The sequence below is a fragment of the Bombina bombina genome, chromosome 5 (genome assembly GCF_027579735.1).
Source record: "Bombina bombina isolate aBomBom1 chromosome 5, aBomBom1.pri, whole genome shotgun sequence".
Lineage (NCBI taxonomy): Eukaryota > Metazoa > Chordata > Amphibia > Anura > Bombinatoridae > Bombina > Bombina bombina.
In genome coordinates this window covers 752,104,089-752,129,380 of record NC_069503.1, presented here as the reverse complement: position 1 = coordinate 752,129,380, position 25,292 = coordinate 752,104,089, and the positions used below count along the sequence as shown (strand labels likewise).

Below are 25,292 nucleotides of genomic sequence, written 5' to 3'. Positions count from 1 at the left end.
GTCCCTGCTATTTGCAGATAGTATTTTTGTTTGTAGCGAAAATAGTTGAGTTCCAGGCACATACGCAGTAATTCTAGTATGATATCCTCCGGAGGTCCTATGTATGGATATTTCTTGAGTTGTCTGCGGATAGCACTCATTCCCTCCCCGTGTGGGATTACTGTATATAGACTAGTGACATCCAGTGTCACTAGCCATATTTCTTCTGGTACTTTCATGTTGTTTAGTAGTTTAATCATTGTGCTTGAGTCTAATGTGAATGTTTTCAAATTCTAGACCAAGGTTTGGAGCAGCGTGTCTAGATAGACCGCAATGGGTTGCAGTATGGAGCCTATAGCTGATACTATTGGCCGTTCTGGCGGAAAATCCAAATTTGTGACTTTTAGGTACCGTATAAAGTACTGATATTCTTGGGTAGTCAGTTGATAGGTATCTCCAAAGTTCCTCAGTTATGTAGTTTCCTTTGTTGGCAAATTTTAGTACTGCATCAATCTCCTTTTTGAAAATTGTAGTAGGATTACCTGAGACTTTGGAACACAACAGGGCAAATATAACAAGCTCCGAAATAGGCGCACCTTCGACCCTAACGGTAGTAATCCAAGTATCAAGATTGTTTTTTTTAAACAAATGTTTAAAAAACAAACATAAAATAGTTGTCCCAAAAAATATATATTATTTAGAGTTTCACAAAATATAATTTAGATTTACAATCAGTGAGTTCTTCCTTTTAGCATGATTCAAAAATAATTTTATATTAGTTGAGAAAAACTTGGATCCATGAACAAAATAAGGCTTTCATAGTAACAATAATTACCTGGCAGCAATTGCTAAACACTTGATAGCTATGAGGACTTATTTTAATTATTTGATTACACTTTCAAATGGGGGGGTCTTAAGATATTTCTATGGAGAGGGGTTAATAAAGTCCCCATACAAATTGCAGGAACCCCCAAAATAGAGGTATTTGATATTATTATTAATAAACAGCTTTACGGACACCGGATAAATGTGAATGTAGATTGCTGCCTTTTAATAAGTGGTTTTGTCTTTGTATTGTGTGGGCAACATAGGGGATACCTACCCCCTGGTGTTCCATATGCCTATTGTTCTGTAAGGTGATCACTGTTGCCATGGTGTTCTATCTGAATCATGAAAATTAAATTTTGACTTTAGTGTCCATTTAATGTTGGCATGGAATCTGAAACAACAGATTGGGAATCTGAGGAAGGAGTCAATAATTGTCTGCTAGGTAAATGAAGTAATTAGAGGGAAGTTCAAGAACAAAACTTTTTCTAGGACCAAATTAGAGACAAAAGCCCTTCTGCTTGTTTTGATTTCTTCTATAAAGGTAAGACGAGTCCACGGATTCATCCTTTACTTGTGGGATATTATCCTTCCTAACAGGAAGTGGCAAAGAGCACCACAGCAGAGCTGTCTATATAGCCCCTCCCTTAGCTCCACCCCCCAGTCATTCTCTTTGCCTACTCTAAGTACTAGGAAGGGTAAAGTGAAAGAGGTGATAAAGTATTAGTTTTTAATTTCTTCAAGCCCGTTTGAACCTATGCATTCCATAGATATTAAGCCTCTATCTTGGAAAGTTCTGTTTTTAGTTGCTATCTCTTCGGCTCGAAGAGTTTCTGAACTATCTGTATTGCAATGCGACTCGCCTTATCTTGTTTTCCATGCTGATAAGGTGGTTTTGCAGACCAAACCTGGATTCCTTCCTAAGGTTGTTACTAATAGGAATATCAATCAGGAAATTGTTGTTCCTTCTCTGTGTCCTAATCCTCCTTCTCAGAAGGAGCGTCTGTTGCACAACTTGGATGTGGTTCGTGCTTTAAAGTTTTACTTGCAAGCGACCAAAGATTTCCGTTAAACATCTTCTTTGTTTCTTGTCTATTCTGGAAATTGTAGAGGTCAAAAAGCTACGGCTACCTCTCTTGCCTTTTGGCTGAAAAGCATCATCCGTTTGGCATACGAGACTGCTGGACAGCAGCCTCCTGAAAGAATTACAGCTCTCTACTAGAGCGGTGGCTTCCACATGGGCTTTTAAAAATGATGCTTCTGTTGAACAGATTTGTAAGGCTGCAACTTGGTCTTCGCTTCATACCTTTTCCAAATTTTACAAATTTGATACCTTTGCTTCTTCGGAGGCTATTTTTGAGAGAAAAGTTCTTCAAGCAGTGGTGCCTTCTGTTTAACCATCTGTCTTGTCCCTCCCGTTCATCCGTGTCCTGTAGCTTTGGTATTGTATCCCACAAGTAAAGGATGAATCCGTGGACTCGTCTAACTTTTATAGAAGAAAAGTAAATTTATGCTTACCTGATAAATTAATTTCTTCTATGGTAAGACGAGTCCACGGTCCGCCCTGTCATTTTAAGACAGATTATATTTTTTTTTATTTAAACTCAGTCACCTCTGCACCTTGTAGTTTCTCCTTTTTCTTCCTGTACCTTCGGTCGAATGACTGGGGGGTGGAGCTAAGGGAGGAGCTATATAGACAGCTCTCCTGTGGTGCTCTTTGCCACTTCCTGTTAGGAAGGATAATATCCCACAAGTAAAGGATGAATCCGTGGACTCGTCTTACCATAGAAGAAATTAATTTATCAGGTAAGCATAAATTAACTTTTTTGTAAGCAGTTTCATTGTAAGGAAGACCTACACTAGCCTGAATCCTATTGAATCACCGTTGCACTTATTGGTAACATGGCACAATATCCTAGGCCTGGAATGTAAAAATGTTTATATAAATACAACTTTTTTTTTTTTATGGACACACCCTGTATGATCGGTGCTCTGGTTCCATATAAAGGCAGATGCCAGATCATTACGTGTAACGATCATCTGCTGGTGCCGGCAGGAGGTGAGGAAGGGATGTGGAGCTACACTACAGAAAAATGTGGAGTGGAGGGCCCTAGCTAACGAGGGGGGAGGTGGGGGGACTACTACTCTACAGATGAAGATTTTTTTTTATCTATTGGTACTGGCAGACAGAGTAATGGTCTATAGGCTGCTGATAGTCGCTGAGAAGGTTCTCATTCCTCTATACCAGATTTCTGACAATTTTCCCTTTTCTCCTTGCAGATGTCAGTGACACTTTAATCTGGGTAAGTCTTTATTTAATTTCCTAAATCTACCCCTAAGAGGGGGCTGAGGGCTGTCAGCTGCATACAGGTCCCTATAGTGGATCAAAGATCCCTCTCCCAGTGTGGGTATACCCAGGTATTGTTGTTTCATGCAGAGGGATATGTCACTGCTCTACAGTTTATGGGAATTTATTCCTCAATAGGAGACATTCACCTCAGGCATGTGCCAGTCATAATGGGAATGCCTCTGTCACGGGGGCTTATTAGATAAGGGCCAGAGTCTGCTCGTTAGTGTGAGGTACTTTTCATTTATTAGGTACTATGGTGTCAGTGTTTGTACTGGTTTTGGCACATATATGAACCGGATCGAAATAGGAGCAGAACAATTGCTCCCACTCTTTTGTTTCACGCTCTTTTCTGAGCGACACGCAGGCTGCTGACAGGAGGGTGGTGAGTCACTGCCCAGCAAGGCTTATTGATTTAAAGGGAGTAACACGTTTTTTTGTTTTGTTTGTTTTTTCCTGTTGGTGCATTATTATTTATTCTGTAGCATATTCATTCATCTATGAAGGAATCTGAGGGTTCCCAGACTAATGCAAGCTCAGGGGATGGGAATACATTTTCCTTTAATAAATGTATGCTTTGTAAAAAAAGAAACAGTTTGTCCCCCTGCTCAGTTGTGCAATGCTTGTCTTACTGCTGTGTTGAGGTCTCATTCTCAAGTTAGACTCCCTTCTCCTGTTATTCCTGCTTCAGCAGGTTCTGATGGTTTGCAGGTTGCTGGCTGTCTTGAAATCCCTGTACTACTCTCCTCAGGTTACTTCTGGTGCATATGTTTCTTCTGTTATGTGTGATCAGTCCACGGGTCATCATTACTTCTGGGATATAACTCCTCCCCAACAGGAAATGCAAGAGGATTCACCCAGCAGAGCTGATATAGCTCCTCCCCTCTACGTCAGTCCCAGTCATTCTCTTGCACCCAACGACTAGATAGGATGTGTGAGAGGACTATGGTGATTATACTTAGTTTTTATGACTTCAATCAAAAGTTTGTTATTTTATAATAGCACCGGAGCGTGTTATTACTGCTCTGGCAGACTTTGAGGAAGAATCTACCAGAGTTTTTACTATGATTTTAACCGGAGTAGTTAAGATCATATTGCTGTTCTCGGCCATCTGAGGGAGGTAAAAGCTTCAGATCAGGGGACAGGGGCAGATGAATCTGCATTGAGGTATGTAGCAGTTTTTTATTTCTGAATGGAATTGATGAGAAAATCCTGCTATACCGTTATAATGACATGTATGTATACACTTCAGTATTCTGGGAATGGTACTTCACCGGAACTACTTTGTTAAAGGTCACTAATCTTTTTAATAAGTATTATATCATGTTAAACGTTTTTGCTGGAATGTAGAATCGTTTACACTGCTGAGGTACTGAGTAAATAAATGTTTGGGCTTTATTTTCCACTTGGCAGTAGTTTATTTTGAATTGTGACAGTTTCGTTTCTCTTCACTGCTGTGTGTGAGAGGGAGGGGCCGTTTTTGGCGCTCTTTGCTACGCATCAACAATTTCCAGTCAGCTATTATTTTTTCTGCATGATCCGGTTCATCTCTGACAGATCTCAGGGGTCTTCAAACTTCTTGAAGGGAGGTACATTCTCTCAGCAGAGCTGTGAGAATTTTTTATATTGACTGTGGATAAAGACGTTACTCAATAATTTTTATGTCAAATTTAGTTATGTTATCTTACTAATGGGAACAAAACCCTTGCTAAAAGTTGTGTTGTTTTAAAGTTGATGCTATAACTGTTCTCAGTTTATTATCTCAACTGTCATTTAATCATTTAATCGTTTAAGTACCTCTTTGAGGCACAGTACGTTTTTGCTAAAAAAGATTATAACCAGGTTGCAAGTTATTGCTAGTGTGTTAAACATGTCTGACTCAGAGGATATCTGTGTCATTTGTTCCAATGCCAAGGTGGAGCCCAATAGAAATTTATGTACTAACTGTATTGATGCTACTTTAAATAAAAGTCAATCTGTACAATGTGAACAAATTTCACCAATCTGCGAGGGGAGAGTTATGCCGACTAACTCGCCTCACGCGGCAGTACCTGCATCTCCCGCCCGGGAGGTGCGTGATATTATGGCGCCTAGTACATCTGGGCGGCCATTACAGATAACATTACAAGATATGGCTACTGTTATGACTGAAGTTTTGTCTAAATTACCTGAGCTAAGAGGCAAGCGTGATCACTCTGGGGTGAGAACAGAGTGCGCTGACAATACTAGGGCCATGTCTGATACTGCGTCACAGCTTGCAGAGCATGAGGACGGAGAGCTTCATTCTGTGGGTGACGGTTCTGATCCAAACAGATTGGATTCAGATATTTCAAATTTTAAATTTAAATTGGAGAACCTCCGTGTATTACTAGGGGAGGTCTTAGCAGCTCTCAATGATTGTAACACCGTTGCAATACCAGAGAAACTGTGTAGGTTGGATAAATACTTTGCGGTACCGGCGAGTACTGACGTTTTTCCTATACCTAAGAGACTAACTGAAATTGTTACTAAGGAGTGGGATAGACCCGGTGTGCCGTTCTCACCCCCTCCAATATTTAGAAAGATGTTTCCAATAGACGCCACCACTCGGGACTTATGGCAAACGGTCCCTAAGGTGGAGGGAGCAGTTTCTACTTTAGCTAAGCGTACCACTATCCCGGTGGAGGATAGCTGTGCTTTTTCAGATCCAATGGATAAAAAATTAGAGGGTTACCTTAAGAAAATGTTTGTTCAACAAGGTTTTATATTGCAACCCCTTGCATGTATCGCGCCGATTACGGCTGCGGCAGCATTTTGGATTGAGTCTCTGGAAGAGAACCTTAGTTCATCTACGCTAGACGACATTATGGACAGGCTTAGAGTCCTTAAACTAGCTAATTCATTCATTTCGGAGGCCGTAGTACATTTAACCAAACTTACGGCTAAGAACTCAGGATTCGCCATACAGGCACGTAGAGCACTGTGGCTAAAATCCTGGTCAGCTGATGTTACTTCTAAGTCCAAATTACTTAATATACCTTTCAAGGGGCAGTCTTTATTTGGGCCCGGTTTGAAAGAAATTATCGCTGACATTACAGGAGGTAAGGGCCACGCCCTACCTCAAGACAAAGCCAAAGCTAAGGCTAGACAGTCTAATTTTCGTCCCTTTCGGAATTTCAAAACAGGAGCAGCGTCAACCTCCACTGCACCAAAACAGGAAGGAGCTGTTGCTCGTTACAGGCAAGGCTGGAAACCTAACCAGTCCTGGAATAAGGGCAAACAGGCCAGGAAACCTGCTGCTGCCCCAAAGACAACATGAACCGAGAGCCCCCGATCCGGGACCGGATCTGGTGGGGGGCAGACTTTCTCTCTTCGCCCAGGCCTGGGCAAGAGATGTTCAGGATCCCTGGGCGCTAGAGATCATATCTCAGGGATACCTTCTAGACTTCAAATTATCTCCCCCAAGAGGGAGATTTCATCTGTCAAGGTTGTCAACAAACCAGATAAAGAAAGAAGCGTTTCTACGCTGTGTACAAGATCTGTTATTAATGGGAGTGATCCATCCGGTTCCGCGGTCGGAACAAGGACAAGGGTTCTACTCAAACCTGTTTGTGGTTCCCAAAAAAGAGGGAACTTTCAGGCCAATCTTAGATTTAAAGATTCTAAACAAATTCCTAAGAGTTCCATCGTTCAAAATGGAAACTATTCGGACAATCTTACCTATGATCCAAAAGGGTCAGTACATGACCACAGTGGATTTAAAAGATGCTTACCTTCACATACCGATTCACAAAGATCATCAACGGTATCTACGGTTTGCCTTCCTAGACAGGCACTACCAGTTTGTAGCTCTTCCATTCGGATTGGCTACGGCCCCAAGAATCTTCACAAAGGTTCTGGGTGCCCTTCTGGCGGTACTAAGACCGCGAGGGATTTCGGTAGCTCCGTACCTAGACGACATTCTAATACAAGCTTCAAGCTTTCAAACTGCCAAGTCTCATACAGAGTTAGTTCTGGCATTTCTAAGGTCGCATGGATGGAAAGTGAACGAAAAGAAGAGTTCTCTTTTTCCTCTCACAAGAGTTCCATTCTTGGGGACTCTTATAGATTCTGTAGAAATGAAGATTTACCTGACAGAAGACAGGTTAACAAAGCTTCAAGATACATGCCGTGTCCTTCATTCCATTCAACACCCGTCAGTAGCTCAATGCATGGAGGTGATCGGCTTAATGGTAGCGGCAATGGACATAGTACCTTTTGCACGCCTACACCTCAGACCGCTGCAATTGTGCATGCTAAGTCAGTGGAATGGGGATTACTCAGATTTGTCCCCTACTCTGAATCTGAATCAAGAGACCAGAAATTCTCTTCTATGGTGGCTTTATCGGCCACACCTGTCCAGGGGGATGCCATTCAGCAGGCCAGACTGGACAATCGTAACAACAGACGCCAGCCTGCTAGGTTGGGGCGCTGTCTGGAATTCTCTGAAGGCTCAGGGATTATGGAATCAGGAGGAGAGTCTCCTTCCAATAAACATTCTGGAATTGAGGGCAGTTCTCAATGCCCTTCTGGCTTGGCCCCAATTAACAACTCAGGGGTTCATCAGGTTTCAGTCGGACAATATCACGACTGTAGCTTACATCAACCATCAGGGAGGGACAAGAAGCTCCCTAGCAATGATGGAAGTATCAAAGATAATTCGCTGGGCAGAGTCTCACTCTTGCCACCTGTCAGCAATCCACATCCCGGGAGTGGAGAACTGGGAGGCGGATTTCTTGAGTCGCCAGACTTTTCATCCGGGAGAGTGGGAACTTCATCCGGAGATCTTTGCCCAAATACTTCGACGTTGGGGCAAACCAGAGATAGATCTCATGGCGTCTCGCCAGAACGCCAAACTTCCTCACTACGGGTCCAGATCCAGGGATCCGGGAGCGGTTCTGATAGATGCTTTGACAGCACCTTGGAACTTCGGGATGGCTTATGTGTTTCCACCCTTCCCGCTGCTTCCTCGATTGATTGCGAAAATCAAACAGGAGAGAGCATCAGTGATTCTAATAGCGCCTGCATGGCCACGCAGGACTTGGTATGCAGATCTAGTGGACATGTCATCCTGTCCACCTTGGTCTCTACCTCTAAGACAGGACCTTCTGATACAGGGTCCATTCAAACATCAAAATCTAACTTCTCTGAAACTGACTGCTTGGAAATTGAACGCTTGATTTTATCAAAGCGTGGTTTTTCTGAGTCGGTTATTGATACCCTGATTCAGGCTAGAAAGCCTGTTACCAGAAAGATTTACCATAAAATATGGCGCAAATACCTATACTGGTGCGAATCCAAACGTTACTCCTGGAGTAAGGTTAGGATCCCTAGGATATTGTCTTTTCTACAAGAAGGTTTAGAAAAGGGTTTATCAGCTAGTTCATTAAAGGGACAGATTTCAGCTCTGTCCATCTTGTTACACAGGCGTCTGTCAGAAAATCCAGACGTCCAGGCCTTTTGTCAGGCTTTAGCTAGGATCAAGCCTGTGTTTAAAGCCGTTGCTCCGCCATGGAGTTTAAACTTAGTTCTTAACGTTTTACAAGGTGTTCCGTTTGAACCCCTTCATTCCATTGATATAAAATTGTTATCTTGGAAAGTTCTATTTTTAATGGCTATTTCCTCGGCTCGAAGAGTCTCTGAGTTATCAGCATTACATTGTGATTCTCCTTATCTGATTTTTCACTCAGACAAGGTAGTTCTGCGTACTAAACCTGGGTTCTTACCTAAGGTAGTCACTAACAGGAATATCAATCAAGAGATTGTCGTTCCATCCTTGTGTCCAAATCCTTCTTCAAAGAAGGAACGTCTTCTACACAATCTGGATGTAGTTCGTGCCCTCAAGTTCTACTTGCAGGCAACTAAAGATTTTCGCCAAACTTCTTCCCTGTTTGTCGTTTATTCTGGACAGAGGAGAGGTCAAAAAGCTTCTACTACCTCTCTCTCGTTTTGGCTTCGTAGCATAATACGTTTAGCCTATGAGACTGCTGGACAGCAGCCTCCTGAAAGAATTACAGCTCACTCCACTAGAGCTGTGGCTTCCACTTGGGCCTTTAAGAATGAGGCCTCTGTTGAACAGATTTGCAAGGCTGCAACTTGGTCTTCGCTTCATACTTTTTCCAAATTTTACAAATTTGACACTTTGCTTCTTCGGAGGCTATTTTTGGGAGAAAGGTTCTTCAGGCAGTGGTTCCTTCTGTATAATGAGCCTGCCTATCCCTCCCGTCATCCGTGTACTTTTGCTTTGGTATTGGTATCCCAGAAGTAATGATGACCCGTGGACTGATCACACATAACAGAAGAAAACATAATTTATGCTTACCTGATAAATTCCTTTCTTCTGTTGTGTGATCAGTCCACGGCCCGCCCTGTTTTTAAGGCAGGTAAATATCTTTTAAATTATACTCCAGTCACCACTTCACCCTTGGTTACTCCTTTCTCGTTGATTCTTGGTCGAATGACTGGGACTGACGTAGAGGGGAGGAGCTATATCAGCTCTGCTGGGTGAATCCTCTTGCATTTCCTGTTGGGGAGGAGTTATATCCCAGAAGTAATGATGACCCGTGGACTGATCACACAACAGAAGAAAGGAATTTATCAGGTAAGCATAAATTATGTTTTTTCCTCTTGATTTTTCTGCTCAATTGCAATCAGCGGTTTTTGCTGCCCTTAGCGCTATGCCTATTGCGGGCAAACATAAGAGGAAGGTTAAGCATGCTGCTTCTGGGGACAGGTTTTGTAGCTCTATGGGTTCTGTGGCTGTTAGTGATTCTCCATTCTCTGTGGAAGCAGATTCTTCCTCTAGCTCTGAGGGTGAGCTTTCTTTTTTTAATTTTAGTTTTAAGATTGAATATCTGAGATTCCTGCTTAAGGAAGTTTTGTCCACGTTAGATGATCCTGAGTCTCAGCCGCCTGAGCCTTGGTTTACAGGCCTGTAACTAAGAACCAGATCAGATATTATCTCTAAGGAATGGGAGAAGCCTGGGGTTTCCTTTTCTACTTCATCTACTTTTAAGATGTTCCTGACAGCCATCTAGAATTGTGGACCACCGTTCCTAAGGGGGATGGGCAAATTTCCACTTTGGCTAAGCGTACTACTATCCCCATTGAGGACAGTACATCCTTTAAAGATCATATGGATAGAAGATTAGAAGGTTACCTAAGAAAGGGATCTTCCAGACTGGCATTCCGTCTGGCTTCCGGTGGGAGGAGCGTGAGGAGGACGTGCACGCTCGAGCTCTGTGAGAGGGAGCCAACTCACTACCATACCCCGCCAAACTTACTCCTATTGCTGGGGGTGAGAGCCCTGCCTGGGGAGACAAATTTACACCAGGAGCGGAAGCCTAACTACACCCGAGTTTATGCCGGTTGGTCCCGGCTGGAGGCACGCATCACAGCGCTCTGAAGACGGACCCAGACTCCCGACTCTGACCAAGTCGTACGCCACGGCGTGCGGGACTTCTGCCCTGCCTGGGTAAAGCTTGCGGCTATCTCCAAAAACCAGCCGGAAACGTCAGTTGTTCCAAGCACCGGGTGCAGATGGGAGGTGTCCCGACTGCAGCCGGACAGACGGAGAAGAAGCGAAGGAGCTGTGGAGCTGTGACCTGGAACGCCGCATAAAGAGTACCACAGGAGCGCAAGTATCACTTCTACCTTTCTTTTTTGGTGGTCAGAGTTCGGAGGGTTTGTGCAAAAGGGGTCATTGATGTGTCTGTGTTGTCAACCTAGTAAAAGAGCCAGAGTGAGAGTCTGGGGAAGCATATAGATCCCGACCTGAGGTACAGACTTTAAAGGGGGCGCTGTGATAGCGGGAGAGTGTGTGGTGACTCAGAAAAACCTCCTCATTTAAAGCTAAGCCTGTCACGGAGGGCAGGGGAGAGTATCACAATAGTAAAGCCTCTTGAAATATGTTGGACTATGAGAATCTATCTAATATACGAGCCATAAGTCAACAGACTCCCTAAAAGCGGAAAGGTTACGTATAATAATCGTATAATATCTGAAAGAGAGCCCTATGTTGTGTGAGAAGAGGCTGTAAAGTTGGAAACTTTATGTCGTGTCTGGTTCCTGCCGCATTCTGTCTTTTCATGTTTGCACGTGTTTGCAAGGAACGCTAAGGCTAGAACAGATCAGTGGAACTGTCCGGGCAGAATCTGCAGTTAGACTGATATACAGTCAAAATAAAAGCAAAGATACGGAAAGCCCAAGATCTGGAGATAAAAGGAGGACTAAGAATAAAGTCTCCCAACCATATATATGGACTAAGAGAGCAGAAAATAGTCAAGGCTAACATTGTGGCAATTGCTAACTGACACATTTTTTGCGCCGCTTATTGCCATTAACTTTTATGTAAGCTGGCAAGGAAAGTCGCTATTTACAGTATCTTGAGACATTTTCTAGGTGGTGATAAAATTTGTCCAGGGTGTTAGAACCCTATGGTTACTGTTTTGATGGCTATCATTAGAATTACATTGTTGTACTGTATAAGCTTAAGTAAATCCAGTGTTAAAGGAAAAAGATACCGAGGGTTCAGGGATTTGGTCAACACAGTCAGGGAACAGGGCACCAAGGTCTGTAATAATTACTCTCTAGGCCGAAATTACCACTCATACAGCGAAAAAAAAAGATAGTTTACTATTTTGATTATAAGCTGCAGGGGAATGTCTGTTTTGATGGCTATCAATAGAATTATATTGTTGCACTGTATAAACTAAAGTAAATCCAGTGTTAAAGGAAAAAGATACTGAGGGTTTAGGGATCTGGTCAGCACAGTCAGGGTACAGGACACCAAGGTCTATAATAATCACTCTTTAGGCCGAAATTACCACTCATACAGAGAAAGAAAGATAGATAGTGCTGAGAGTACTGGGGCAGAGTATTGTCCTTACCATTTTGGTTATAAGCTGCAGGGGAACGTGAATAGTTTACACAGTCACAGGGAGGGAGGAGACATAGCGAGACAGTTTGATACGGTCAGCTTATTCAGGCATTTTTTATACTTCACATAATAAATTACACAGGCATTTGAAGCCTCACTTAGATTCCACAGTGGGAGTTTTGGAATTCTTTGTTGGAAAAAGGAAAAGAGTAAGTGGGGGATAGAGGGGGAGAAGGGAGAAGGGGGAATAAGGGGATAAATCACATTAGTAAAGCAGATTACACTGGCAACCAAAGTTGCAATAACACTTTAGGCACCAATAGGTAAGATTTGTATAAAGTATATCCCCCCCGTCAGGTATTGGTCAGTAGTAGCCCCGGCACCCAGCAGGCTGAATTAGTGGAAACTGTGTCCAAATAAAAAATTTAAATTTTCAGGGTCTAGGCTCTGCAGAATATCGGCTTAAAAATTATATTGTTAAATATAACGGTTGCATGGCTCTGTAGCTGGGCCTGTTGGTATGAAAGTATGTAAAAACCCCTGTTTTCCGATATAATTTATTTCTTTGTCAACTAGTGGAGTGGTAGCCAGCGAGTTGATGGTGAAGAGTCTCGGGTTTCTGAAACCGATTGCAAACGAATTAAAATAGACCACACAAAATCACATCAGAAGGGAGGGACGAGAAGGGGAGAGTACATAAAAAGAGTTAGAATTTCTTTGCCCCACTCAGGAGTGTACATATCACAGCCATTTCCAGAGAGAGGTGCTAATAGTCTCGATGGATAAATACATGGCAAGCACTAAAAATAAGTCCCCGGCCATGCCCCCAAGGAAGGACAGGAAGCAGAGATTAGGACCAGAAGTAGGTAGCGAGGTTAACCCGGAAAGTCCTCTGGTAAATCAGGACACACAAATGACTATAAATCAATTAGCGGATCTTTTACTTCCACAGTTTGAACTGGTGAAAAAGGATATTGCAGACTTATCGCAGGAGATTAGGCAGTTTTCAGTCAGAATGGCAGAAATAGAGTCTAGGGTCTCAGAAGCAGAAGATAAGCTTAACATTCAAGACATAAATATGAAGGAAAATACGGATAAAATTAAGGCACTTTTGTTAAAGGTGGAAGATCTGGAGGATAGATCCCGCCGAAACAATGTTAGGGTAGTGGGTCTTCCAGAAAGTAGGGAGTTTCAGGACCTTTTAAAATTTGCGGCAAATACACTTCCCAGGTTATTAGGGATTCAGACAGATAGAGACTCACTCCAGGTAGAACGCGCACACAGGGTAGGAAACATCAGGACCAATATAGATGGAAATACACGTCCCAGGATGGTTTTAATTAGATACCTGAATTTTCAGGACAAGACCAACATAATGCAACATTTTAGGAAACTACAGACATTAACAATCGAAGGAAAGAAAATCCTGTTATTTCAGGACTTTTCGTTCGAGACTGCCTCCAGAAGGAAAGCCATGGCTCCATTTTGCTCAGGGTTGATCAGAGCTGGGCTCAAAGCAGCTCTGATCTACCCTGCCAAAATAACAGTTTTAACCATGGAAGGGAGAGTAGTGTTAAACTCCAGTAAAAGAAGCACAAGATTTTTGCCAGGAGAATAACATAGAAGTCCAAATGCGTATTAGCAGGCTATTAGGTCATTAAAGGCAATGAAAATGTTCATAATTTTTAATAAAGGCAATGAGAATGCTCATAAATTTTAAAGTTTCAAGAGGGAATTTACATATTGAGAGGGCACTGAAGACCAGAAGATTATATCATAAGGGTAAGATAGTCAGCATAATAGAGGGTTATAGGGGGGGGGGGAAGGGGGGGTTTCTTTTGGGGGTCTTATTTTGCCCCTTTTTCCCCCTTTTTTTTTTTTTTTTTCTCTCCTTCTTTCTTCCTTTCTATTTTCTTATATTTTTTTTTCTCTCTTCTTTTTTCTCCTCTTACCTTAGATTAAAATGTCAGACCCTTTAAAATTAGTGTCGTGGAATGTGGGGGGCATAACCTCCCCCATTAAGAAGAAAAATGTCTTGAGGTTATTAAAAAGTGAGAAGGCAGACATTATTTTTATGCAGGAATTACACTTAAAGGATCATGAAATAGCAAAACTGAAAGTTAATTGGGTGGCAGAAATTGTAGCCACTCCTTGTAATAGGCGTAAGCGAGGAGTGGCCATCATCATAAATAAAAAGGTTAACTATAAAATCCTTAGTCAAGAGTGTGATCAGCTGGGTAGATATATAGTCCTCCAGATGCAGATAGAGGGCATCTGTTGGACCTTTTGCAATATTTATGCTCCAAATAAACTTGAGAAAAGCTTCTGGCAAAAAATCCAGCAGAAACTCATTCCACACTTGGAACAGAACCTGATTATAGCCGGAGATATGAATCTCACGCTATATCCTGAGATGGACAGGTCCAGAGTTAGAGGCTCTCAGATAAATAATAGAGAAGCGAAATTTTTTAGGAACTATATCAAGACGCTAAAATTAAATGACATTTGGCGTCAACAACACCCGGATGCCCGGATATATTCATGTGAATCTAAGGCTCATAAAAGCTTTTCCCGTATTGATCTGTTCCTAATAAGTCAGCAAATAGTTAAGCGTCAAATTGAAACTCATATAGCAGACATATTGCTATCTGACCACGCTATTATAAGTTTGCGGGTCTGGCCAGACAAGCGGACTGGAAGTCCAGGGAATTCGTTCCATTTTCCAGCTTATATGAGTCAAAATATACAGTTTTCTAATTGGTTAAACAGAAAGTGGTTAGAATATTGTGACCTGAATAAAGGTTATAATAATAAAACAGAAACCTTTTGGGAAGCAGGGAAAGCCGTCATGCGTGGAGAAATCAAGGGATATATGGTCAAGCTAACACGTAAATTGAAAGCTAGAGAGCTACAATTGGCCAATCAGCTTAGGAACGCATACAATAGATACCTCCACTCTCCAAATTCAGTTACATGGAATGGATACACCTCTGCTAAAAATGTAAGGGAAGATTTTCTCAGGGAGAAATGGGCAGGGGAAGATCTCAAAGCAAGGGCTAAGTTTCAAGGATATCAGGGGGTTGCAGCCAAACATCTGGTTAAATTAATAAAGTTCAGACAAAAGAAAAATATCATAGCAACAATAAAAATGGGTAACAAGGTAATCACTCAAGCGACAGAGATCAGGGAGGCATTCTATAAGTACTTTCATAACATATATACCAGCAGTGGAATTGATGAAAAAGCTAAGGCAAAATTTTGGGAAAAAATCAGACTACCTAATATATCAGCAGGTGATCTAGAACAAATTAATGCGGCTATAACAGAGTCAGAAATTGCCAGAGTAATACTAAAGTGCAAATCCGGAAAAGCAGCAGGCCCTGACGGTCTTCCGATCGAATTTTATAAAACTTTATCAGCCACAATTGGCATCACATTAAAGAAGCTATTCAATGATTATTTCTTATCACAGACCTTAAAGTCTCCTTACTTCTCCGACTCAATTGTCACTTTGATATACAAGAAAGGTAAAAAGCCAGAGGATCTAGCGGCATATCGCCCAATCTCCCTGTTAAATCAGGACTATAAAATCTTGATGTCAATTATTGCAGACAGATTAAAGAGAGTCATAGGCAAATTGATACATACAGACCAGACTGGCTTTATTCCAAACAGGAACTCGGTTCGAAACATGAGAAGAGTATTGACAGCTGTGGACCACTTTCACCATACCGGCCAACAGAGCCGAAGGGAAGGGCATAATAATAAGGAAAAAGACTTTGCCTTAATTACCATAGATGCTGAAAAAGCTTTCGATTCCATTGAATGGAATCGCCTTATAACCTCCCTTGAAAACTTTGGTTTCTCGGGTCACTTGGTCGATATGGTGAGAATGGTCTATAGGAAACCTAGGTCACAGCTCTTAGTGAATGGGGAATTAACGCAATATATTACTTTACAAAAAGGAACCCGTCAGGGTTGCCCACTATCCCCGCTCCTATTTGACCTCGCCCTAGAACCTTTGGCAGTATATCTACGTCAGACAATACAACCAGTTAAGATTGGTGGGGAGACTTTACTCATCTCACTATACGCCGACGACATATTACTTTTTTTACAAGACACAGTAAATTCCATCTCATGTGTTTTGGAAATTATTACAGAGTATAGCACATTCTCTGGCTATAAAATTAATCCTAATAAATCAGAGTTACTATGGGTCAACAAAACAAGGCAAAGTCACAATTATATTTTTAAAGAAGTAAAAGCTATCAACTATCTAGGGATTAAGATCTCTAGAAACCCCAGGGATTGGTATCAATTAAACTTCAAGGAATTCTTTGATAAAATTCAAGCTAATTTAAATAAATGGAATCTACTTTTCCTGTCAATCTCGGCTAGATGTATGATCATTAAGACAATCATATTTCCTAAAATTTTATTCCTGTTGCAAAACTTACCTCTTCTTGTGACAAGGAAAGACATAGTTAAATATAATAAAGCTTGCTCTTTCTTTATTTGGGGGAAGAAAACACCAAGAATCTCTATAGATAAAATGAGTAATTCTAAAACATACGCCGGATTCGCTATTCCAAATATTAAACATTATAATTTAATAGCATTAGCTAAATTTGGATTAGACTGGCTTACTAACTCAGACTACGTAACATATTATAAGCTAGACGCGGAGCTGATTAGACCCTTCAGTCCCCTTGCTATGCTACATTGTCCATACAGGAAGCTGCCCCAGAATGTAGATAGTATGTTAACATTTGCTAATATCATTAAAGGATGGCAGTTATACTGCTCTTTGGTGGGACAGGAATTTCGTGTGTCCCCATACCTACCGATTATCGGGTGTGTGGATTTCCCAGCAGGTTTTAACCATAAAGTATTTTTTGATTGGAGGGAGAAAGGTTTAACCTATTTTTCGCAACTAAAAGATGTAAGGGATGGTCAAACCCGTACTTTTCAGAGTCTTATAGAACAATATCACCTTCCAACCAATAATTTCTATGCATATCTGCAGGTACGCCATTATATCGAAAGAGCAAACAGAGAAGTGGTAACTGAATGGGGATTGGCCCAAATAATGCCGGGCTTAAAATTATATCAAGCGGGGAAACGGTCAATTTCCTGGTGGTACCTAAAAATTCTGACAAACAAGGGGCTGGAGCATATTGACCTGATTAAGGGAAAATTTAAGAAATATTTTGAATGGCTACAAGGAGAGGACATATTAAAAAGTATTGAACTTACAGCCGAGGCGACTTCATGTATTAGCTGGAGAGAATCTCAATGTAAAATTATAAATAATTTCTATTTGACTCCAGCCAGAATGGCCAGATGGGGGGAGCCAAAGGCAGGGAGCTGTTTCAAGTGCACCCACGTAGGGGCAGACCTCCTACACTGTATCTGGAGCTGCCCAAAAGTCAGACAATACTGGGCCAAGGCCCAGTATTGGCTGAACCGTCATCTTCAGAGCAAAATCGAGCTGCAGGCAGAACATATATTTTTCCTTAAGAAGTTGGCTATCACGGGGGACAGACAACTGGTTAATTTAGTTATACTGGTAGCCCGTAGTTTGCTCTTTAAAAAATGGAGACAACGAGAAACTCCCTGTATGAGGGAGGTCACCAACACCATTAAAGCGCAGATGCTCGTAGAAAGGCAGAATCTCAGGATAGACTCAGAAAAGCAGTTTAAGAATTACTTTAAAAAATGGGGAAGTCTGATTAGTTCCTGGACATCAGAGCAGCAGGGGTACTTCCTAAAGCCTTTCCAGAATGCCACGCCATTTTTAAACCTAATTGTAGCTGGGGTACTGCCTAGGTCGTGGTTATCAGAAAGGGCCAGTGGTACATAAGGGTAGTGGTTCTCCTCTTTTCATATTTTTTTTTTTTATTTTTTTTTTACTGTTATGCTTTCTCCCTACCCCGCTCTTCCCCCCCTTCCCTCTAGGCTTCAATGTTTCAGTGTTATGAGCCCCTGGGTTGTTTTATGGTGGTGAGGCATTTGGATGTCCAACGAAGTAAAAATCTAAATGTATATAAATTAGCATTGTTTATTTCTCTTGTTGTGTTCCTCCCACTTACCTTCTTTGCCGAATCAATACTGTTAGTATGTAAAAAAGTGAGGTTTAGAATAAGTGGTTTTTTCTTTTTTTGATCGTCTCTTGGGTAGATACTTAATCCCGGTGAGGGAGTAAACCATGTTATGTATGATTTAAAAATATGCTGTGATATGAATGTATCTACAAAGATTTATCCCGACGAATTGATCATGTTGTATTATATGCCGAAATTCAATAAAAAAAATAATAAAAAAAAAAAAGAAAGGGATCTTCCAATCAGGATTGCTTTCTCAGCCAGCCGCTGGAGTGGCAGCAGTCGCTGTTGCGGACACATTTTGGTGTGACACGCTATCTGAGTTAATCTTGGTGGAGTCCCCAATTGAAGATATTCTGGAGCGCATTAAATCTCTGAAGATTGCAAATTATTTCATTTGTGACGCTATTATTCATATTATCCATCTGAATGCTAAGATTTCTGGATTTGCTGTGCTGGAGCATAGGGCCATTTGGCTTAAATCTTGGTCGGCAGATATGGTATCAAAATATGGCCTTTAAGGGTAAGTCCTTATTTGGTCCAGGTTTGGATTCTAACATTTCTATCGTCACTGGTGGGGTAAGGGAGCATTCTTACCTCAGGATAAGAACTCCAAGTCTAGGGGTCTCGTTGGGGGTACTTTTTGCTCCTTTCGTCAGAACAAATCCCCAAAAAGCTGAGCTTCTAATAAGTCAGATACCTCTAGGAGTACCTAGAAACCTAAGCCAGTGTGGGATAAAAACAAACAGTCCAGGAAGCCTAATAACGATCCCAAGCCTGCATGAAGGGACGTCCCTGACCTGTGGTTAGGTGGGGGGCAGACTGTCTGTCTTTCTTTTGGGAAGTTTAGGCTCAGCCTATGCAAGATCAATGGGTTCTGGACATAGTTTCCGGGGGTTACAAGATAGGATTTTGTGGGCGTCCCCCAAGAGGAAAAAGGAGGCTTTCGTCTGTTGTGTAGAAGATCTAATCTATGAGGGTTGTCGTACCAGTTTCTCAGAGAGAGGAAAGGGTTTTTATTCCAACCTGATTTATCGTTCCCAAGACGGAAGATTCCTTCCGTCCAATCCTGGATCTCAAGTGTCTAGACAGCTTCCTGAAGGTTCCTACCTTCAAGATTCTTCCTCTAGTTCAGGAGGGTCAATTTATGACCACTATATATTCAAAGGATGCACATGTTCCCATAACACAAGGAACATCACCAATTTCTGCGGTTTGCTTTCCTGGACAGACATTATAAGCACTGCACTTTGGTTTAGCTACAGCTCCGAAAACGTTCACAAAGGTCCTGGGAGCCCTCTTGGCAGTGGTCAGATTACATGGAATTTCTGTAGCACCTTACCTGGACGACATCTTGGTTCAGGAACCATCTTTTCATTTAACAAAATCTCATACAGAGACTATACTCTCATGTCTTTAGATGCATGGTTTGGAAAGTAAATTTGGAAAAGAGCTTGCTTGTTCCAAAACACAAGGGTGTGCTTTTTAGGAACTGTAATATAGTCCGTTTGTATGAGCATTTTTCTCACAAATCAGCGGAGGGAAAAGTTACAATCAGCCTGTCGCCTTCTGAAGTCCACCCCTCAGCATTCAGTGATTCAATGCATGGAGGTAGTCGGTCTCATGGTGGCGGCATCTGATGTTATTCTGTTTGCCCGCTATCATCTGAGACCTTTTATAGTTATTCATGCTAAAGAAATGGAATGGAAATCATGCAGACTTGTTTTAAGTCATTCTTCTAGATCCAGGGACAAGAGAATCTCTGTCGTGGTGGCTTCGCCCAGAACCGATTCTTCTGGCCAGGTGTTTTCTTCGTCCTTCCTGGGAGATTATAACTACGAATGCGAGTCTGAGGGGCTAGGGAACTGTTTGGGGTTCTCTGAGGACTCGTGCAATCTGGAGTTCAGAAGAAGTGAAGCTTCCTATCAACATCTTGGAGCTAAGAAGAGCAATTTTCAATACTCTTCTAGCAAGGCCTCAGTTACGTTCTGTCTGCTTTATTCGCTTTCAGACGGACAACATCACAACAGTAGCTTACATCAATCATCAGCTGTTTGGGGTTCTCTGAGGACTCAGGCAATCTGGAGTTCAGAAGAAGTGAAGCTTCCTATTAACATATTGGAGCTAAGAGCAATTTTCAATACTCTTTTAGCAAGGCCTCAGTTAAGTTCTGTCCACTTTATTCCCTTTCAGTCGGACAACATCACAACAGTAGCTTACATCAATCATCAGGGTGGAACTCACAATTTCCTGAAAATGAGGGAAGTCTCTCGCATTCTTCAGTGGGCAGAGATTTACCATTGTCATCTGTCAGTTATTCACATTCCAGATGTGGACAATTGGGAGACAGACTTCCTAAGCAGACAAACTCTCCACTTGGGGGAGTGGTCTCTCAATCTGGAAGTGTTTGGCGAGATACCCCGAAGGTGTGGTTGTCCAAACATAGACTTGATGGCGTCTCTATTCAATGCCAAGCTGTCGAAATACTGCTCAAGGTCTAGAGATCCTAGAGCGGAGTTAGTGGATGCCTTAGCAGTTCCTTGGAACTTTAATCTAGTGTACAGAGGGGATCTGAGGGGCTCTGATCAAGCAGGAGGGGATATCTGCAATTCTTCTGGCTTCAGCGTGGCCACGTCGCTCTTGATGTGCGGACTTAGTGAAAATGTCGTCTGCTCCTCTGTGGCGGCTACCTGTCACCTACCTTCTATCTCAGGGTCCGTTCTTTTATCAAAATCTAGAATCTTTGAGGTGGACTGTGTGGAGATTAAATGCTTTCGTCTTTTCTCTTAGAGGATTCTCTGAGTCTGTTATTGATATTTTGGTTCAGGCTAGGAAGCTGGTTACTAGGCTTATATATATCACAAGGTGTGGATAACTTTTTTGTCTTTGTGTGAAGATAGGGGGTTCTCCTGGCATAGTGTTAGGATTCCGCAGATCCTTCAGTTTCTTCAGGGTGGTTTAAAGAAGGGTTTGTCGGCTAGTTCTCTTAAGGGGTAGATCTCTGCTCTTTTTCTGTTTTTGTTACATAAAAGGTTGGCTAGGTTGCCAGATCTTCAGTCTTTTGTTCAACCAGTTTTTAAACCTGTTGCTGCTCCTCAGAGTCTTGATCTTGTTTTAAAAGTTCTTCAGCAGGCTCCATTTTGAGCCTATTTTTAGATCAATACATTGGGTTGTCTAAAAATATCTAATTTTGAAAAGTAAATAAAAAATTAAAAAAAAAACAGGCTCTATTTCTGTTCAAATGGAGTTATAGCAAAAAGTCTAAATATTCCTCCGGTTCTTCTCTGAAATTCCCAGTAGCGAAGGGGTTAAAAAAAATTGGAATTTGCCTTTCATTATTTATTTTTCCTGCTTTAAAGGGACATTCTAGTCAAAATTAAACTTTGATTGATAGGGCATGCAATTTTATACAACTTTCCAATTTATGTTTATCATCAAATTTGCTTTGTTCTTTTTGGAATTCTTTGTTGAAAGCTAAACCTAGGTAGGCTCATATGCTAATGTTTAAGCCCTTGAAGGCCACCTCTTGTCTCAGTGCATTTTGACAATGTTTGACAGTTCGACAGCGCTAGTTCATGTGTTCCATATAGATAACATTGTGCTCACTACAGTGGAGTTATTTATGAGTCAACACTGGCTAAAATGCAAGTCTGTCAAAATCACATAGATAAGGGGGCAGTCTGCAGAGGCTTAGATACAATGTTATCACAGAGGTAAAAAGTGTATTAATATAACAGTGTTGGTTATGCAAAACTGGTGAATGGGTAATAAAGGGATTATCTATCTTTTTAAACAATTACAATTCATGACTTTTCGGGACAGCACAGTGCCCCTTCCTCAGACAGTCTGGAAAAATGTTCAATCAATGGGTTGATGAACTGAATATGGTGCTGAGCTTGATAAGTTTTAAACAAATCTATAGCAAAGAAGTGATAGACTTTCCAGATGTGGGAGTCTTCTTGGATTCAGGAGTTTTGGGTACCACTCTTTTCAGAAAGGAAACTGATTGGAATATGATTTTATATACAACAAGTTGTCATCCTCCCTCCCCTGATTTCTAATATCCCAAAAGCCCAATTCCAGCGAGTTATTTTCAAAAAATTAAGATGTAAATAAACAATCCATTGAACTAAGTGAAATGAAGGATAGATTCTTAGAAAGAGGATACAAAAAAGAAGAAACTAGAAGAGGCATTACAAGATGCTTTGTTGAGTGTACAAAATAAGGACAATCCTTTTACACTTGAGAGAATGACTGACATTCGTTAGTTTGCCTCCGCCAAGAGAAGGTTGGTTATGGAGATGAGAAGAATGGCCACTCGTCTAGTCAGATCCACAATTACCAGTAAATACATTTGATATGCCCAGGGAGGCCTACAAACGAGGAAGAAACCTCAATGATCAATTGATGGACACAGATCCAGTGGGCAGCTATGAACTTGGTCGGCAAAGCTTATGGTACTGAAGTCTTAGAATGTGGGCTGCTTTAGGTGCTTGAGTTGCACTACTTGCAACAGCATGATACCAGGCTCTTTGTTCCAACATTCAACTAAAATGTGCTTGTGGGTGGGGTGTATGAGTGTAAGACTTATATGCTTGTATTGTACTATAGTCCAGGTCAGTCTGAGTAAGGGGTTTTGTGCTGTCCCGAAACATCACAAATAAAATTATTTTGTAAGTAATTTTTTTGCTATAGCACCCTGCAGCTGCTGCAAGTTGTGAGAGTGCATCTTCATATGTTACACACACACACACACACACACATATATATATATATATATATATCTCATATCTTTGAACGCTTGTAACTTTTTTGTGCAATATTGTTTTTTTGAACTATGATTGTAACTGGTATTTTTAATGTATTTTGATGTGTTTTGTACAACTTTTTTGTTTTGCAAAACAGGTAAATAGAGCTCTAAAGTCACGGTAATCATTCTAGCATAAATCAAGATTGCGCTTAATATAACATTTATAATATACTAAGATCTATCTTGACATTTCTGCATATTGTTATGGTTTATAACAGTATTTTTTCTATTTTTATTTTTGTTAATTTTTTAACTCTCCATTCTCACAGCTTTACTTTCAATAAAACTGAGGTCCAGGTGTCATAGAAGGGTAGCCATAGTTCAAGGCGGGGTCTAAAAGGGATATGAAACCCATGTTTTTTTTTATTTCATGGTTCAGATAGAGCATGCAATTTTAATCAACTTTCTCATTTACTCCTATTCTTGCATTTTCTTTGTTCTATTGGTATCTTTATTTGAAAAAGCAGGAATGTAAGCTTAGGTGCTGGCCCATTTTTTGTTTAGCACCCTGAAAGAAAATATGGGTTTATATCTCTTTAAGGTCTTTAATGTCATGAAATTTCTATTGTCTGTAAATGGGCATAGAATTAGTAACATATTAGTTATATTCTCTCTGAATGTGACAAAACTTTATGTATTCATTTTTTTTCTCCTTATTAGGGAATTGTTCTTTCCTGAAACAGAAAAACCTGAATACTCTGACAGTGTCTCCCCTTTTCCAACAAATAACATGTTTGGAATTGACCATGAAGATCTCAACAGACAGATTGTAGACTACAAGAAAAAAATGAAAGACAGGTTAAAAGAACATAATGTCATTGGACTGTCACAGCAGCAACAAGAACAGTTGGAAGAGATAAAGAAACATAAAGTATTAAAGAAAAAGCTTAGAAAGCAGAAAGAGAGCCTCCGATATGATGATGATGTCACACCACAAAAATATTTGCTGAGTAAATACAGTGACCTGGACATGGATGAAGAAGAGAAGGACTCTAGTGAAAATGAATTAGAGACTGAGTTGCTGGAGTATATAGAAAAACTGGAAGTTGATACCAAGAATAATCTGCTGGAAGAAAAGTAGAATGATCACATTTAATCTTTTCTCATTTTGTATAGCGCTTATGACACACACAAAAATCATCTGTAAAATACATTTAAATTTAATATATGTACAAATGTTTAAAATAAGCCTTGGCCTGCTCAGGGAACCTACGCTTTTCCTCCTTTTTCAATGATCCCTCGCATATTGAATGTGGTCAGGAGGAACAAGATCTCTCTGGTTTTGTACAAATGTTTAAAATAAAATTGATGATTTTGTAAAAATGAATCTACATATTTCATTATAATGTTATTGGAATATATTTTAATAATTATTGCCTTTTTAAAAACCAAATCTAATGCATAGCTTTCATATGTTGTTTTTTGTTTTTTTTATCCATTTTATGTTTTTTAGTTTTTCTCCAACATTGGTGTGTCCGGTCCACGGCGTCATCCTTACTTGTGGGATATTCTCTTCCCCAACAGGAAATGGCAAAGAGTCCCAGCAAAGCTGGTCACATGATCCCTCCTAGGCTCCGCCCACCGCAGTCATTCTCTTTGCCGTTGCACAGGCAACATCTCCACGGAGATGGTTAAGAGTTTTTTGGTGTTTAAATGTAGTTTTTATTCTTCTATCAAGTGTTTGTTATTTTAAAATAGTGCTGGTATGTACTATTTACTCTGAAACAGAAAAGGATGAAGATTTCTGTTTGTAAGAGGAAGATGATTTTAGCAGACAGTAACTAAAATCGATTGCTGTTTCCACACAGGACTGTTGAGATGAAGTAACTTCAGTTGGGGGAAACAGTTAGCAGACTTTTCTGCTTAAGGTATGACTAGCCATATTTCTAACAAGACCATGTAATGCTGGAAGGCTGTCATTTCCCCTCATGGGGACCGGTAAGCCATTTTCTTAGTCAAATATAAAAGAATAAAGGGCTTAAAAAAGGGCTTAAAAACTGGTAGACATTTTTATGGGCTAAAACGATTGCTTTATTGGGGCATATTATGCAGATTCTAGCTAATAATTGGCATTATAATCTTGGGGAACGTTTAAAAAACGGCAGGCACTGTGTTGGACACCTTTTTTAGTCTGGGGGCCTTTCTAGTTATAGACTGAGCCTCATTTTCGCGCCATTACTGCGCAGTTGTTTTTGGAGAGCAAGGCATGCAGATGCATGTGTGAGGATCTAAGAATCACTAAAAAAGCTTCTAGAAGGGGTCATTTGGTATCGTATTCCCCTCTGGGCTTGGTTGGGTCTCAGCAAAGCATATAGCTGGGACTGTATA

At 40.9% G+C, this 25,292-nt stretch overlaps 1 protein-coding gene across 1 annotated transcript in view; it reads left to right on the top strand.

Moving 5' to 3' along the window:
* The window catches only part of RBFA (ribosome binding factor A), a 126,910-nt gene extending 102,619 nt beyond the window's left edge, over window positions 1-24,291 (top strand). The window contains exon 7 of the mRNA XM_053714824.1: window positions 23,625-24,291. Within this exon, the coding sequence (XP_053570799.1) occupies window positions 23,625-24,045 (421 nt within the window). The 3' untranslated portion in view covers window positions 24,046-24,291. The remainder of the gene's footprint in view (window positions 1-23,624) is intronic.
* Window positions 24,292-25,292: the final 1,001 nt, after the last annotated feature.